At 38.0% G+C, this 18,933-nt stretch overlaps 1 protein-coding gene across 1 annotated transcript; it reads right to left on the reverse strand.

Moving 5' to 3' along the window:
• Positions 1–1,407: 1,407 nt before the first annotated feature.
• On the reverse strand, positions 1,408–16,008 carry LOC139740653 (CDK5 regulatory subunit-associated protein 3-like). The gene is made up of 13 exons (XM_071651229.1): positions 15,966–16,008; positions 15,792–15,867; positions 14,114–14,245; positions 13,179–13,279; positions 11,368–11,505; positions 10,256–10,345; positions 9,428–9,564; positions 8,124–8,283; positions 5,071–5,166; positions 4,090–4,197; positions 3,378–3,583; positions 2,481–2,652; positions 1,408–1,615 (listed from the first exon to the last, which is right to left on the reverse strand). Exons 1-13 carry the CDS (start codon positions 15,969–15,971, stop codon positions 1,544–1,546), a joined length of 1,494 nt encoding a protein of 497 aa, XP_071507330.1. The 5' UTR covers positions 15,972–16,008; the 3' UTR covers positions 1,408–1,543.
• Positions 16,009–18,933: the final 2,925 nt, after the last annotated feature.

An 18,933-nucleotide genomic window follows, 5' to 3' on the forward strand; every position in this document is an offset into this window, starting at 1 on the left:
TGGTCTAAACCTGTTTCCTTGAACACAAAATGATTTCAACAATTGGCGTATGCATATCCTGAGTGCATAATCCTTGCAAAGCAGTTTGAGGGCAGACAAGAAATACAGTGAGGGGTTGAAAATGGTGTACGATGCCATCTTGGCTGGCAATGTACCCTGTGACAAGGAGATGAAATGTTCAGTCTTGAAAGACGGCCACATGCTAGTACATGAACAACGTCAATATGGAACATTCAAGTCATACTTAGCCCTTTGTTGTGGCAATTCAACAAACAGCAGCTATCACAATCTCAATCATTTTGCAGATTGTAGAAACAAGACCTTTGGCAAAAATGCCATCAATCCATGACGATACCTACAATGTAATTTTTCTTCCTCACCGAGGAATCACATTTTAGGAATGACATAGGAGGCTATACGGTGCTGATGATGGAATTCGTTTACACCGCCTACCAGTGAGTAAGTGCATGATATCCTCCTCTATGGAATGGAGATTGGTAAAACACTCATGTTCATACCCATACGTAAATTCACTGACCACTTCATTATACATTGGAAAGAGATATCATATAATAAATTCCTGATCTATATGAACTCTTGTCGTTTATTTGACTACAAAAATTCTTTCATGTTTTGTTGTAGCTGTTGCTATTTTTGGATACTGATAGAGGATACAATCTGAAATAATTGAACAAGCATTTCCTGGTTCAACAACCTTCATAGTTTCCATCGTACACACCAACCTTCAGTTCCAGACATGGAATGTAAAGTATAACCCATGTGTAACATTTTTACCACTTTTTCGACCATACACTGTAGTTCTGCCACAACAGTCGACATGCGGTCTCGGGAATGGGGGTTAAAGACAAGTGAAATACATAAAGAAGGATTAATGACAAACTTTTCCACCAAAACAGAAAGAACAAAACCATGTGCAGAGCTGCCAACATTCAGGGAGATACTTTCATGTTACATACTCTTCAGTGGGCAAAAGAGTTTCCCAAATCAGGGAGATTTTTAAAGGGATGGCATGGTTTTTGTTGAGACGGGACTTCAGGTCTCCAACTTTCCTTTGTGAGACAGTAAGAAACCTCTTATGAAATATGAAAGAGCACATAATTCTGAGAGGAATTCAAAGTTTATTTGAAGAAAATTGGATTTGAAATGCCGAGGTATCCACAAACAAATTGATACTAATAAGAGATGGGACCCACCTTTTATTAGGATCGCTTTGTTTTACTTTGTTTTTGGAAATCTCAGCCATTTGAAAATGGATTTTTCAAATACACTATGAATTACTATTCGAATTGTACGCTCTTTAAAAAGTTTCATAAAGTTGTTTCTAAGTATCTTTCAAAAAGTTAAAAGCTGAATCCTCATCTCAACCAATACTAAGCCATTCCTTTAATTTCTACCATATGTATATGACGAGACAGTCACGCTTTCAGGAAGCCTCCTGCACAATCAGGATGACTTGGCAGCTCTGGACGTGATGCAGGCAAGGTACTTGGAAGAAGCTACAGAGGAAAGCATAATCAGAGTGTCATATTGTGTTGATGGCTCCCATGAGATTGACAGGTCTGTTCTTGTAGCGCTTGGAGATATCTTCCTCAATCTACACAGAAAGTGAGAGAAGAGGATGGAGCAAATGTTAAAGAATGGGAGAAAAAAATCATGACATAGTTCCAGCTATTGAAGCAAGAAATACTCTTGAAAGAGGCCACTCACCTTTCCATATAAAAAAACATATTATGTTTGATATATTTTCATGAGGAAATGTATGATGCGTATCAATATTCTCATGTATAAAGGAACAATCAACTTGGGAGCTATCTGAGAGAACAAGACACTGCAATCATTGGACAATCTTCCATAATTCTTGTTACATGACTATGTTTTGTCATACAGTTTCAAACATGTTTCAGACTATTTACTGTACATCATGGCTGAGTAATTTTCAAACCATTCAAGTTACATGTTGTAGCCTCCTCTGGTATGTTTGATGGCCTAATGCCAACAGCATTTCTTTTTATGCAATAACTTGAATTAGAATAATATCTAAGATCCACCACATGGTGAAAAAGACTATTTCAACAGTGACATGTGACAAGGAGAATGAAAGCATTATATGACTTTTTAATTTTGTGTCAGTATGAGTACCTGAGACAGTATCAGATGCCAATGAATCAAACAAAAGAATTTACTTGAACAAACAAACACAAAGTAATGTTAATCTTACAGTATTAGTGTGTATTTAACTACAAACAAGAACACATATCATTTTGCAAATGTACTTGATGAATCTTCATCAAGGAGCCTTCTCCTGTTTGACAGAATATGCTTAGCAAAGAAGGATTGTTTCTTATACAATAGGAGAGCAGTGTTGAGTGAAACGAAAGCTAGTCATCATTTGGTGAGACCAGACGGTGAGACGCACCATTGTTGGCCTTAGGAGGGTTTCACAGGTTAGAGATGCTCACCTGTCTCTGTAGCTCCTTGGTTCTCCTCACCAGGGCATCAATCTTTGGCTCCAGCTTCCTCTGGTCCTCTAGGGTGTCCAGTCTCTTCTGCCTCACTGCCTCCCTTGATGCCAGCATCTTCTCCTCCAGCAGCAACTTCTGCTTCAGCGAGTCTGTCAGTCTATCTACATACCTGACGCCAAGTTCAAGGAGAGAGGATTAACTTTGGTAAGAGAAATCAAGCAATCACAAACTATGTGCACTCTATCTGCGAGTTGTATGCATTTGCAAAGAAAACTGATTTTCACATCTGAGTCAGTTCTCTTTGCTTATGAAACCATCGAGCGAATGCATGTCTTGGCACGCTCGCCATAACTGCCATAAATTCTAGAGAATCCAGAGATGTCACACTTTCAATTTTTTTGCCATTTGTGTCAACCCTTGCAACCAGCAAATAGTCATACTGTAAAAGTATTTTCGCGATTTCCATACGAGCGCAAAAATAACAGCATGTGAATATGCATGCCATAAGTGCCAGCAGTTAATGTTGATTCCATGAATAAAAACACGCGAAATCCATCTTGAAAATATAACAGTACTACAAATAATTGATTACGATAAGCCAATATCATATTACAAAGTTTGCATCATGAAATCAAGATGTCCCCTTAGTTTCATCATATTTTGTAATTTCCTTTGTATGATTATGTTGAAAAGTGGCACGGACCTAGATCTGAAATGAATGAAATGAAATGGATTTGTATGAAAAATTGTTGAAAAGAAATGAAATACATGAAATGAAATGAATGAATTGAAATGAAATGAAATTGCAATGAAATGAAATGAAATTATGTGAAATGAAATGAAATGGATTGAAATGAAAATAACATGACATGACATGAAAGAATGCCCTCTTACTTTGGAGATCCCTTGAGCAGGAAGAGGTGCTGCATCTTGGTGTCAGTCAGCCGGCCATGGATTGTGTCCACCAGCTCCAGCATGCCACAGACATGGGTCAGTGTCTTGGACTGGATGGCCTGGGGTGCCGTCTGGAATTGGTTGTCAGACAGAACGTCGGTATCACCCTCCATCTCTGTCTTGCGTTGGGTAAGGAAGGCCTGGATCTGGGCGATTTTCACAATTTAGGACCAAAAACGCATGATGCTCAGCAAAAATAGCAAAGGTGTTGTGGTCTTGTCTTGCTGCATAAACGCTTCACTTGTGATCGATACTGCCCACGGGGTCAACCCTTGCCAAACTGGTATGATTGTCTTTTAGCAACAAATTACCTACAAGCTGCACAACGAGATCACTCTTGACCTAAGGGCAGCCAGCACTTGGGTGGCATGCATACTGGGTAATTTTCCATATGAGCTAGTAGCAGATGCAGTGCAATGCCCACAACCTAAGAATATAAACATTGTCCACTGACTAAGGGTGATACGTTTATATCATGAAATTATATTCTTGTTCTGGAACTTTGTGAGACAGCTTTTATGAAATCCATCATCAAGTGTTTCTTTAAATCCTCAAAAGAAAAAAAAAAGACTGCAAGATTCATTTGAAACACAAGTTAAGTCGTGTTTGAAGTTAGAAGTCATGATTATAAGTTTCCATCAATGGATATTACCTCCAGAATCTCATTGATGAACTGGTTTCTCGTTGGGACATGGTCAAAGAGGCAGAGTGCATCGTTGCCACGGGCGACCCCTCCATCCTCAGTTGCATTGTCTCCATCCTAGGGGGAAAGAAATGCATAGCAAGGTAACTGTCATGATCAGTTTGAGTTTCAGACATCTGTATTAAATTTGTCCAACCTCAGTTGCTGAAGTAAAATTGCACTGCTTCATAGAAGTGAAAGCATCCCCACAACTGATTAAGTATTAAATGACTACTGGCTGCCAGAAGGAGGTCTCTGCATTCTAAAAAAATCCCCATCCCTTCAGAGAGGTAAAAAAAAAATGCAGATCATGGAACCTACACAACATCAAAATATGGTAGAGTACTGCAAACAACTTTTTTTTCATGGATATTAGTTCCTTGTTCATCTGTTTCCCACTTTGTTAACTGGTTTAGAAGCTCATATAGTTCTCTTGTCAATGCAACAATAATGGATAATGTTATTTGAGCAAGCATCCCAAACCTGATGATCACTGTTTGGTTTCTGTGTGGCAGCTTTCTGCTGCTCTGTATGTTCTTGTTGCATAAAAAACAAACAAACAATCAGAAAAAAAATACCTTAAATCAAACATATCAATTAACCTCAGTTTCCAGATGCTGGGTTCCAATCTGTTGTGGATCAAGTCAAATCTGAATTCAGTGATCGATTTCAAACTTTACATTTTATGCATCAGGTCATTTAGGAATATCAAGCATCAACCTTGGGATTGAGTGTGCCTTTACATCAGCAATTCTGGTCAGCACAACTATTGAACCATATTTGTAGGATCCCTGTTTTCAATGCAAGATTATTTTGTTTCCCAATCAAGTACTTAGTTGTGTCCATATTGTGTGATTTTTGCAATAACAACCTTTTCTATCATTTTCTGTCTCTGCTTTCCTTATAAAAAAATGAAATAATTGCCACATTTCCTATCACCTGTGCACTTACCTCTACACCAAAGTCAATTGTCTCAGCTCCTTCTGTTTCTATTGATATCCCAAAGTCGATTTCTCCAGCATCAAGATCTATTCCACTGAAATCAATCTGGACAGACAAGAGCCAAACATAAATTCATTGTAAAACTGCCATCAGGAACTCAACTCTATGATCACTGGTAGTGCATTTTTGTCAACTTTTCATCATATGTGACCCGCTACAACAAAAGGATCCTAAAGTCGCTGACAGCTGAGCCGAGAAAATCGAGTTTGAAGTCACATCATCAAAATCGGTCAAAACAATCGCAGAGACTCCAACCCCAAGCACCTTCTGATCTGGAGATTCTCCCGCCCGAAACCCCTAGCAAACGGGAGACTCCAAGTTGATGTGTGCGAAGCGCGAAGTTCCTAGGATTCTAGATGTTCTCTGGTGCTATCTAAGGCTTATTTTTTCAACATACGATAGAAATAAGTAAGAAATGCTTTCCACCGGGAGACACAGAGCCAGGGCGGGAGAAATCAAATCTCAAACGGGAGAACGGGAGATTGTGCAAAAATGGGCTTTCGGCGGGAGATCTCCCGTCGAAAACGGGAGAGTTGGAGTCTCTGCAATCGGATTTCTATTTCTGGCATAATTTTGTAGTCTAAAGTTTTGTCCATCATCTGCCGAAATTTCGAAGCTTAATGATCAAAGGAAAGGCAAGAAATCAGTGATTTTCAACGTAACAGAAACGTGTCCAAAGATTTGGATTTAGCGCCGTAGCTAGACTCCGCCCCTAGCAACAAGGGAGTGATCTTATTGGTCAATGCATGGCATCCTGATTACTGATTGATCGTGCGTAGACCGCTGGCGCTAAGCTTGAATGAACATCACGGAGGTTGCTAGGTGCATACCTTCTATTGTCAAGCGGTGAAAACTGTCTCGCCTCCCCTTGAACATGATAGCGTAGGAAGGAAAACTTTGAAGGCGTTTTTCTCCAAACTCTGATTTCCTCGAACACTTAACATGCGCTAATAAAATCATCGATATCTCTGCAACCGAGTACTTTTATGAGTTTTTTATGCCTCCGCAACGAAGTGGCCGGAGGCATTATGTTTTCGGGTCGTCCGTCCGTCCGTCCGTACGTCCGTACGTCCGTCCGTCCCGTTTTGTTTTTGTCGATATCTCAAGAACCGTGTGGTGGTTTTACATCAAACTTGGTGTGAGGGTATATCCTTAGGGGATAATACTTTGTGTGGATTTTAGGGTCACAGGGTCAAAGGTCAAAGGTCACAGGTTATTTTGTGAAAAAAAAAATGAAATTTCATGTTTTTCTCCATATCTCGCAAATGGTTCAAGGTATCTTCATGGAACTTAGTATATATGCTTGTACCGATGGGCAGTGAGTATCTAGGGAAGTTGGGGGTCATGGGTCAAAGGTCAGGGGGTCAAAGGTCGAGGTCAACTCCTCAAAATATCACTACTTTCCTTAAAATGCAATATGCCTGAAGGTTTGTTTTTTTTTTAACTTGATGTATGGCATGTATTACCCAATATATATTTTTGGGGAAGTTTCTTGCCTACAGGTCAAAGGTCAAAAGGTAAAAGGTCAAGTGAAAGTGCTAAATTGCACTTTTTCCTCCATATCTCGAAAGTAACTCAAGGTATCATCATGAAACTTACATATTTATGCATGTTCAACCTAACAGTGATTCTCTTTGGAACTGTGAGGTCAAAGGTCAAAGACCAGGTTTAGATAATGCTATTTTCCCATTTGATACTGAAATTATACTTTTTCTCAATACCTTGAAAATTACTCAATGCATAAACTTATAAAAGGGTCAAAAGTCAAGTAAAAATCATCAATTCCCCAAATACCTGCACTCTTACATTTTAATCATTCATCCAATTGAACCTAGTTCTAGGAAAGTGAACATTCAGCACATTTGTGTCAAACCTGTCATTTTAATATTTTGCCAATTGTGTGAAACTGTCATCACACATTGTCAAGACATTGTACTATAGACCTATTAGGAGAACCATGCATTATGGCGGAGGCATATCAGTAGCCGTAGCGATATATCTAGTTTATATATGAAATTAAAGCAGAAGAGTACGGGAATTATGTCATGCCATTTTCAGAAAATTGTCCTCCCCTGACTTTCGGATCCTTTTGTTGTAGCGGGTCATATATTCTACTCCTAGTCTTTCAAACTTGAATCATGAAGATACCAAGGTCTCCAGCACAGTCTCAGTGGCCTAAATCAACAAAGGCAGTTTTCATTACATATTATGGAATATGCAATTTTCAGTTACATACGATCACGTATATCAACAGACATTGAATAATGAACATGCGCTGACAAGCACATGTGCAATGTACATCTTTTTCGCACTTGGTTTAGTCCGTGGCCTAATTTTGAACAACATTTGTAAATTTGGGCCTATATTTCTGTGATGATGAAAAACAAAAAGAACAAATAAAGAGATGTTGCAGACATATAACCGATGTGGTGACATTGAGGTACAAATTGAATGCTATATGATTTACTGATGTCAAGATAACTTTCTTCTTAGTATTCTGACTTTGTTTAGATTTCTCCCAATTTTTTTATTATTGTCATTATTTTAATTCTATTATTATTATTATCATTATTATTATTATTGTTAGCATTATTATTATTATTATTATTATTATTATTATTATTATCATCATCATCATTATCATTATCATTACTATTATCATTATTACTATCATTATTATTATCATCATCATCAGCAGCATCATCATCATCACCATTATGATTATTATTATCATCATTATTATCACCATCATAATCATCATCATCACCATTTATTTTCTTCTTCTTCTTCTTCTTCTTCTTTTTTCTTTCATAGCACTCCATCACGATCACCTTCCCTTGGAGGCATTCTCCCTCAGGCAGTCAAATAATGTTTGATTAGAATATCAACACTAGCTCATCTGATTCCCCCTACCATTCGAAGGGTAAAGTGTTTGGGTGGTAAGTACCAGAGTGCAAACATGAGACCACCACTGGTTCCTAATCTCACCCCTCCCATCTCACCTCATCCTCCTTGGTTTCCTCATCCTCCGCCAGGAGACTGAGGTTCACCTCCTCCACCGTCTCAGGCACCCGCCCTGTCCTCCACTGGTACACTGTGGTGTTGCCATGCTCAGTGAAATACTTCAGGAGTGGACACACATCTCCTATATTACTGTTATCACTGCAGATACACAGACCAAAAGGAAATTACATAATTGTAACAGTGGTATTGATATACGCTACACATGACATATCCTACATGAAATAAACAAAACTTGAGTATTACTGTTTACACTTCGCACAAAATCAGAGCATATGTCTGGCTTATAATAAAATTGCACTGAAGGGTTTGTTCTCATCTCTGCGAGAGGACATGTTCTCATTACATCTCTCGTTTTTGTCCAGAAAATGAGAACTCATTGACACTCCACAAAGATAACATGTGATAAGCACTACCAAAAGGATACTTAAGTCACATCACCCACCAAGATGTCAATTTTGACATGCAAACACTGTACTACAATCATGTTAAATCAAACTGCTGTGAAAATGGTCATAAGTGTCTTTTCATGGTTTGATTTCACTCTAATGCGACTCTTATATCCAGGTGCATCCCCCCAACACACACACATAGTTTGTGTCAAACATGCTTGTCAAACAAGCTTGTGTCCTTCTTTGGTGGTCACTATTTTCTTAAATTAAATTCATTTTCCATTATGACCAGTGACCAGGACTTCAGCAACTGATTGCTACTTTTTTTTTTTTTTTCATGTGACAGGGCCTAGATAATGTTAATCTAACTGTAACTCTGAAACTAGTAGTTTTATTTGTAACCCTCAGAACTGCATATCTTGCCATGTGCTCTTACCACAAATCTGTAAAAAAAAAAAAAATTGAACTGCATTTCAAATTTCTTTTCTGTGCCCCACATTTAAACTGTTGTAAGAGTTTCAATAGTCACCAAGTAGCATTGTTGCTTTAGCCATAAGAAACATTAGGCAAAGTAATTCCCCTTGGAATATTGCCCACAAATACCTTTACAACATTTAGTACCTCAACAATTTTCAGTACCAACAGACACACACTGGATCCATCCAGTGTTCACAAAAACGTGTGACATAGATGCTGGTCACATGAACGTACCTAGCAGGCTGTGAATACTAGCCATGGAATGGCAAATTAAAGCATGCAACACGTGGCCAACACTAGACCCTCTGAGCACTCTTGCTTTCATTCAACACCATACTACAAGATACTACATGCAGGAGTCCGTGATCTAACAAGTGACTTCCTCATATCATTAACTTTACTACACTCTCACTGACCTTCCATTAACAAATTGCACAAAAGCCCCATAGAATTCCAACACGTCTGTCAGCTTCCTCGCCTGGTCCTCAATGGATTGATACGTCTTCGGCAACTCCGACACAAGTTCCAGTAACTCGGATCTGATCTTCTCTCCCTGTTGGATGAGGTGTCACATTGTTTCACATCCAAAACATCAACATCACAGAGTCCTGTAAGAAGCACAATAGTGCTGTTCTCACAGACTTTTTTTGTGCAATGACATAAATGTCCTTGTTTCCAACTAGTCAACCATGTGAGTTCACAAATCTTAAAGGCAATAAACTTCTGGTGGTCTACAGAAACAAAACAGCCCTCCTGTTTAAAAAGCAACATAATGATTGTTACATAATGACCTATGCAGCACTCTATTGTTTCTGTAATTATCTTTTCCTGTCTTTTTCATTTCCCTCTAAAGTGCATAGAGATCTTGCCAAAGGTATCACGTGCTATATAAGAATGGTAATAATAATAATGATAATAATAATAATACAGAAGATTTGAGTCACACTCACACACAAACATACAAATTAATGACTCTACTAATCCATCATAGTAATATCTCTAGCACCTTTCGTGTTGAAGTATGGAACACAAACAAACAAATGCACACATATACGTCAAATACACTTTTCACAGAATGGATCAATCATTCATATCTGCAAATCAACTTTTATATCAGCAGGTTGATGTTTATACCCTTAAATGATCAACCCATTGATGGTATATATCTGGAATAGTTAAATTAGTTTTGTTTATTGATAACCTGCATGTTTTATTAATAACTCTCTCCCATTGTGTAATCTCACTTTAATTCCCAGCTGTTTGCAGGCCTGCTTGTAATCTTCTCGAGCAGCGCTTGAACTTTCTCCATAGTCCTTCTCCTTCTTGACACATTCCTGGTATGCAAATCAAAAGAAGAGTTGGTGAATAAACTGATAAGTACAAAGTCATTTTAAAAAAACTCCAGAGACTGTCAGAGTAATTTATTAAATGAAATCCTTTGTGGTAAAAGCACACTTATTTGCATTACAAAGAGACTGGGGGATCTGTGACGACACTACTGCTTCTTTTCGTATACTTTCCAAATCTGACATTTCTCCTCAGAAGATAATACAATAATTTCTAAGGCAGGAAAATAAGTCTGCCATGTGCATTTATCAGTACATTTCAATTACAGCTTAAAGGGATGGTACAGTATTGGTAGAGATGAGAATTGGGCTTTTAACTTTTTGCGAGATACCAAGAAAACACTTATGATATAGTACAGAGCATACCATTTTAAGAGGAATTCAAAGTTTATTTGATGAAAATGGGGTTTGGAATGACTGAAACATCCAAAAACAAAGTAAAACAAAGCGATCGTAATAAAGTGTGGGTCCCACACTTTATTAGAATCGCTCCTTTTTGGATATCTCAGCCATTTCAAAACCAATTTTCATCAAATAAATGTTGAATTCCTCATAGAATTACATGCTCTCTCATATTTCATAAAAGGTTTCTCATTATCTCACCAAAAAATGTTAGAAACCTGAAATTAGGTCTCAACCAAAACTATACGATCCCTTTAAACTCCCTAGTTCATTGACCCTATCTGCCAAAAGATAAAAAATCCTTCAAAAATCCACAAAAATCCACAAAAATTCCCACATCACTTCCAAAATTTAATCATTTGTTCAATAAACTGACATCTGCAAGAATTACCCATCAAATCTAACCAGTAAATTCACGACTGTGCAAACAAATTATGAAGTTTAGGGTCAACAATCCCATATTTTCCTCTCCCCCCCCCCCCCCCCCCAAAAAAAAAAAAGAAAAAGGCTCTGAAATTTATGACTGCTACATAAAGACGCAACACAATAGTGCACTGGTTGGTGATGCTGCCGTCGTTGTTGTAAGTACCCTTGTATGATTTACTTACTGCTTGGGACTGCTGACATTTGGTGACCTGTTTCTTGAGGGAGGGGATCTCAAAGCTCACATTCCTGGTCAGCATGTGGGCAGCCTCAGCCAAGTAGACTGACTCTTTCTCATACAGCTTTACGATCTCCTGCCAATCCTGTAAGTGTAGAACACAGTGGGGAATTTTTCAATATAAAGGAATTTCAAGACCATGTTTTTTATGTTTTTCAAAAATCTTGCTTGTATTAAGCATTAGGTGACCTACACCGTTTCAAACTTTAGGTCAAATTTGATGGTACATTTTTCAGGTGTCCATTTTCTCTCAAATTTGACCTCTCTTTTATCGCTGTACATAATTTTGAGTATGATTTAAAAAAAAATTGATGTCATAATAAATCTAATGTTATAATTTCACAAAAATTGTAGCTAAAAAACAAACAAACAACTTTCATGTAACAAAACAGCTGTGATGATTCCTAGTGCTCTGTGATCATGTGTGTACACATGTGACTGATGAAAGTGACAGTGGAGTGAATTACACTGTCTCATTTCAACTCAGGTGGGGAAGGCACAAGTACAGTCAACCTTGCCTAAGTTGAATCTATTTCAACTGAAGAAATAGCTTCGACTTTGAGAAAATTCAACTAACGAGGGATTAAAATCAATAAAATATACAGAGAAGAGAACTTGAAAAAGACCTTTGACTTATGCGATTATTTGAATTATGTGAGGTTGACTAAAAGCAAGGTTGACCTGTAGTTTTGGTGCAATGAAGTGAGGGCACACTGGCCTTAAAGGGACTGTTCAGTACTGGTTGAGGCAGGGATTCAGGTTTATAACATTCCTATTAGAAAGTGAGATAATGAGAAACCTCTTATAAAATATGAAAGAGCATGTAATTTAAAGAAGGATTCAACATTTATTTGATGAAAATTGATTTTCAATTGGCTGAGATATCCAAAAAAGTGATAATAATAAAAGGCGACTGGCCACGCCTTTTATTAGGCTCTCTTTGTTTCACCTTCTTTTTTGATATCCCAGCCATTTCAAAACCGATTTTCATCAAATTAACTTTTGATGCCCCTTAGAATTGCATGCTCTTTAAAATCTCATAGAGTGGTTTCTGAATATCTTGCAAAACGTTAGAAGCTAAATCCTCACCTCAACCAGAACTGTACACACCCTTTAACCTGCATACCATTAAACCTGTGTAGGAATGTCATGGCAGGCTCTCCAACCTACGCACAAAATGATACACTGCGTGATCCTTTTCTGCTACCAGTTTGTTTGTTGTGTTTTTTTGGTTTTTTTCTTAGCTTAACCTGTGTAGATGCATTAAAATGTCATGGCAGGCTCTACAGAAAAGAAACTAGAAACCTACGCATGAAAATGATGACATTGCATGAAGCAAAATTCACTTAGTTTGTTTGTTTGTTTTTTAAAGAGTGTACACATATTTTGGGAATTTTTTTCTTAAAGTTTTATTGTCTATCAGAATAAAGTAAATATTGTTTCTGGTTTGCTCATAAGATGCATTAAAACTGTCTGACATCTGCTCTCATGCCTTACCAGGGGAGCCACTGACATGAATGCAGATAAAATACAGAAAAGAAAAAATGGGTTTTTAAAGTTGGAATTTAGTTACTGCTGTACACTTAATAACCATTCTAATGAGCTAAAATCATTTGTGCTGCTAGATTAAGCACTTGATCTGGGTATTACAGAAGCATCACTGTAAGATGTGCAGTTTCTAGCAACTGTAAAGTCAACAACTTAGATGTGCATCTATGAATGTCTATAGGGAAACATGGAAGGGGAGTGTGAACCAACCTTCATTCGCTGTGATGAATAGTAGCCAAATATGTTCTTACTGCTTTCCTCTGACACCTTAAGCAGTTCAACAATCTTCAGGCAGTGGAAGTAATTGATATCTGTCATAAGCAAAACAAGGATAAACAAACGTAAACTAACAAAAAATCCAAGTGTTCGCATGAAGTGAGGTCTGCTGGTTAATAATGTACACTACCTCTTTCGAATTACATACTGCTTACATAGTTTACCTCTTTTCAACAGCAATTACACATTAAAAAAAAAAACACCAAACAAATAAAATCAACTAGGGACCAGTTGCTATAGACTGAGAGCTTGGAACTCTCTCCATTTCTTTCATCATTGATTATGTTATAACATACCTAGATTTTGTAGAAAGCTCCATTCACATACACTGGAAAAAACACATTAAACTGAATCTAATACTTTTCTAGGCCAACTGGAAATTTTAGCATTACAATGTATTTACTTTGCTACCTCAACATGATATCATGTCCTCATTCATAGGTAAATTTCTTTTATCAAAGAATAAATGACCTTTGATTATGACAACCTTGATCTTGTTCACTTGTCTACTGCGCTCATGTGGAGCCAATGTATACCTTTGAGAAACCATCCGGAGTAATAATCAATGAATTCACAAAATGTTATTTTCACAAACCGGAAGGGTACACAATTACTCATAAAATAAGGTACATTTGCAGATTTGAAATAATCATCTCTACAAAGTTTAATGTTGTAAATGTGTGCACTAATGGAAATGTTATTGAAATCACACACTAAATATGATTACATTTGCTCTATATTTGATGACTCTGTTAAAACCTAGTTGACGAATGTTACTCCCACATGTACATAGTTTCTAAAGTCAACTAGGTCTTTGATCTGACTGCTGAGATGCTCTGTCTAGCATGAGGCTAAACCTTCAAACTTACAGGTTCCCGAAAGCAGCTGCTTGATCTCCTCAACTTCTGGCATGTCCTGGATGGCCAGGTTGATTTTCTCTCGAATGACGAGGGCAGCAGACTGCCATTTGAGGTTGACATGGCGACGGTCAATTAACCAATCTGGGAACATCACAGGGAGGATACAAAAGAAGTCTTTTTATTCTCTCTTTCTTTTTATCATCATAGCAGGATGCTTACTGGATAATGGTCAACCTATTTTTATACATCTTGTTGACTGCCTCCTGATAATTCCATCATTTCTCCTATGTTGAAGTTTACTAAAAGTTGTTGTTGCTTTTTTTTTGGTATTCAAGGGTGTGTTTGAGTGCTAAGTTGTTGAAGTGCACCATGCAACACTTGTGCCAGAGGAGTGCTCGAATGCTCCCAAAGTGTACTGTACCATACTGTATTGTGCCAAAAGTGGACCATTTTCTGATGTGCTTTAAAAGCGTACCATGGGGCATACTCTTCCTTATCATCACAGACTGCTTGAATACAAAATGGTACAAATGCATACCACACCAGCTGCCAACATGAAGAATGCACATAACTCGCACTATGTCGTAAGACAAAAAGTTACTTCTCTTTTTTAGGGACACCTGTTTTGTATAGTGTTGGTGAACCATGTGCATGACCATGTTGCTTTATAAAATGTCACTCATATCACTCTGACTCGAGTCCAAAAACAATTAATGAGGTATGCTCTATCTTCACAGAGTGTTCATTTAAAAGTTCCAAATCTGGCAAGGCTCGGTATGGTACAGTCTAGTGCAGTTCGCTTCTGAGCAAGAACAAGACTCAAAGTCAAGAGTATTAGAAGTAATTACTGTATGCGCAAAATATTTTGCGAGGTTTTTATTTTCGCAAATTTCGCGAGTTAGCCGCTATGCGCGAAATTAAAAGCACATGAAAATATTGACTCTAATGCCGATATGAATGTGACATACGCGTATACCTGTACATTTTCTCCGTCAGTACAGGACTCCACGATCGCGAATTTAACCACCCGGGAAATTGCTGGGAAGTCCCGATTTGCGAAAATTTAGACTCGCGAAACATATGGCGTATACAGTAATAGAACACGGCCTTTGGCTTTGTGCAATACTGTACGAAGAGAAAGATATCGGTTCAGATACTAAAATTCACCTGCACATGCCAAAATTTGATGGTGTGTAAAAAGGATATAATAACATTCCATTAATAGTATGAAGTAAATTAACATTCAATTGTTAATGTCAGTCATCGGTCATAATGTCGCGTTGCGCTGTTGGCAGTCAACTTTGGGATGCTGTTACCAGCTGGTTATCATATTCATGATTATGGTCGAATTCTTGGATGGCAAAATTTTACATTAAACTAAAAATAAAATTTTACGTAAAATAGATCTAAATTTTATAGAAAATTCTACTCCAGATCTAGTCTACTCAAACAAATGACTCATCTTCTCTTACATCAAAAGTGGCCTCAAAGTTTACACAGACAATGACTAAACTGTTGCAATATATTTACGTTACACACTCAGTAAAATAACTTTGGAGTGTTACTTTTAGATCTAAGGTAACGTTTATATAGACAGAAGTTGAAGTTTGAACACTGCGAACTGCGTCGTAGTATGAAAACGTCAGCATACGTCAAAGGGAATGCAAGGGACTAAACATTTACTTACCGAGCAGTTTGCTGGAACTGATGTCGATTGGCAGATTTTCGATCTGTTGAGCTGTCAACTCACCAACATTCATGCCCTGCAAAATGGAGTGAGTGCAAAGTAAGGTTGTAGAGTGTTTATCTCGGGACAAGATGACAGTGTGGAAAATCACAAAAGTTGTTCGGGCTAACTCACCTGCATTTTGATTCCATATGTTTCACACGACACGAAAGACAGCTTGACCCCTTATGGTATCCTCAAAAGTGAAAAAAAAAACACGAACAACAACAACAACAATCAATCAATCTCCGTAAAGCCTTTATAATGATATGTCTATACGAAAAAAAAAAATCACTCTATTGAAGTCTACTATTTTTAGCCTGTCTTAAACATTATTTTATTCATGCTGTATCTTTCGCTACAAACTTTTTAGTTGTGTTATCAGGGGCGGATCCAGGAATTCTGTAAAGGGGGGGGGGGGGGGGGGGCTGACTGATATTTCTGGTGCCACTTCCGGGTTTCATTTCATTTTTTTTCTTTTTATTTCTTTGTTTTTAACGAAAATTAAAGGGGGAGGGGGCGTGCGCCGGTTGCGCCCCCCTCTGGATCCGCCACTGGTTATAACCTTGCAGAGTTGAAAAGCGGTTGTATCAGCTGAATCAAGCATGCTACCAATATCACCATTACGTTAAATTATATGAAATGTTAAATTGTCATTTTTCATATCATGTATTGTTTTAACGAAATATTTGGATATATTCTGTTTATCATATTTATTGTTTAAATCCTGTATAAAGCAAGTATGCCTACTGGTCGTGATTTTGAAACTATATGAATAACAGGCCTATAAACAAAGTTGTTTTGCATACTCCAAACATGTTATTTTATTCAACTAGCAGTTTTGGGATCTATTTTTCCTTTTTTTTTTTTTTTTTTTGAGGGGGGGTTGTTTTGCAAAAGAGATCAAACAAGATTTATCAACAGAGGAAAACAATAGGAAAATAGGAAAGCCAAGTGAAAATGGTAATCATGTCAAAAAGTAATTTCATTTATAAGTATAATAACACCTGCTCATCTTTATTTTGTATCATTAGGCCTACAAGACAAAAAAAAAAAAACCCAACAGTTGTACATGTGAGTCAGTCATTTACCTCTTTCCATGTACATGTAGTAACTCCTCTGTTCAAACTCAATAACCTTCAACAAGTTGACAGAGTGCATTTGTGTATGTGTGTGTGTATGTGTGTGTGTTTGTGAAAAGGAATGCAGAAGTAAGATAAAATAGAATACAGTGAAATAGGATAATGATAATGAATAACAGTTATATAACATAGCGTTTAATACTGATGTTTCCAAGCGCTTAAAAAAACCTAAACTCTCAACAACAAAAAAAAAAAAAACGATAGTAAGAAAAAGAAATGGAAACTGTAAAGAGTATAGTCGATAATATGCCCCGTATTCCCCCCCCCCCCCCCCCCCCCCTTGAGGGAGCAGTTGTAGAACAGAGATTCTGGTGCAAACTTTTGGTGGAATAAGTTTGAGTCAATAAGTTTGAGTGACAATCCACTCAATGATCGGCCGAAAACTCAGACTGACAGAATCGTGCATGCCCCCCCCCCCCCGCCAAACACATGCACTCGGGGGGGGGGGGGGGGGCAGAGGGAACGCATGCGTGCTCCTAAATCTGCGGCGAATTGGGTAAAGGGGTAAAAGTTCAGCCAGAAAATTGTTTTTAAAAGATCAAAAAATAGGGTTATAAAATATCTCGAAAATCACAGAAGAATTGGTCCAATTTATGAAATTCCTGCTAGTTTTCTCATTCAGCAATATTGTATTTTCAAAAATAGAAACATTCTCCTCCATATAGTTTCCCTTCGACTCGAGAGTAAGATATAACGTATAAGACGTACGACATGAAATGCTTATGTTGTTGATGGTGCTTTTTTTAATCTTTAGGCATTAGATACTTCCCTTCATGTACTTTATGTTTGAGATGGGATGGTCTGTCTTGAGATATGGGCCGGTTGAAATGAGAGCTCATATTAGATAGGAGGGTACATTGAAGAGTGTTCCAGTTTAGGAGGGGGGTGGGGGTGGGTTCTCCAAGAGAAGAAGAATAAAAAAAAGGGGTTCAGAAATTTTGGCAGTCCCGAGATATAAAATAGGGGTTGCTTTCAAGGGGATAAAATTTATACTTGTATATACGGTTTTTATTAAAACAAAATGCTGTCATCTCTTAGATGAGATCGAAGGCTGCAAAAATATGTGATTTCATGTCATACACAAAGAGAATTCCACTTTTTATAGCGTATAATGATAAAGCTCATTATGGCTTATAAACCTCCCTCAGAAGAATATTATCAGGGTATGAAGATTGGGGGAGAGGACTTGGGTACCACAATTCCCCCCCCCCCCCCCCCCCCCCCACCACCACCGCCGCAACCACCACCATCACACATCAAAACAAAAACGGAAAAACCTCGAAAGTATCATTTTGAAAACAAAAGATAAAACTTTCCGACTCTCCGGATTAGAATTCCGTCCGAGATTCTTCCCGTCGAAGGTGGGGGGGGGGGGGGGGGGGGGTACCAACATGGACCTAAGTCCATGGTACCAAACACTTTCCTTGATGCCCCCTCCCCCCCCCCCACACCACACACACACAGACACACATGCAGACGCACACACTCTATATAAAACGTTCCGCGGCCTCTGATTATATCAGTATCCCTCTATTTATCTATTTATATGTCGAGGAAATTGGGCACACTTCCTTTAAAATCCCGACATTTTTGGGTAATTCTTTTTATACATAATATTGTCCTTGTGTCGTTCCCGTATGTGACATCAAGGACTAGCTGTTGTACAGTCTTCCCAGGGAGGTGACACCTCCCTGGTCTTCCTAGCCATGCAGCCATAATGAACTGCACATGCCATGTAATCGAAAGTACTTGTACAGGAACTTGTGAAAAAATTGTCTGATTTCTTCAAACTTCACTGATGTGTTCGTTCTGATTTTTCTGCATTCAATTCCATTCCAGTTAATTCAAACCCAAGTGTAATTTTTCTTCCGGCTGGACTCACAGTCCACCATCTGATGGTGTATTTGCGTACTGAATGACTGGTCTGGTCAAGGAGACATGTATCATAATTTATTACCTCC

This window comes from Diadema antillarum, unplaced genomic scaffold (genome assembly GCF_040938485.1).
Source record: "Diadema antillarum isolate AM-2024a unplaced genomic scaffold, OU_Dant_1.0 seq00000871_RagTag, whole genome shotgun sequence".
In the NCBI taxonomy this organism is placed as follows: domain Eukaryota; kingdom Metazoa; phylum Echinodermata; class Echinoidea; order Diadematoida; family Diadematidae; genus Diadema; species Diadema antillarum.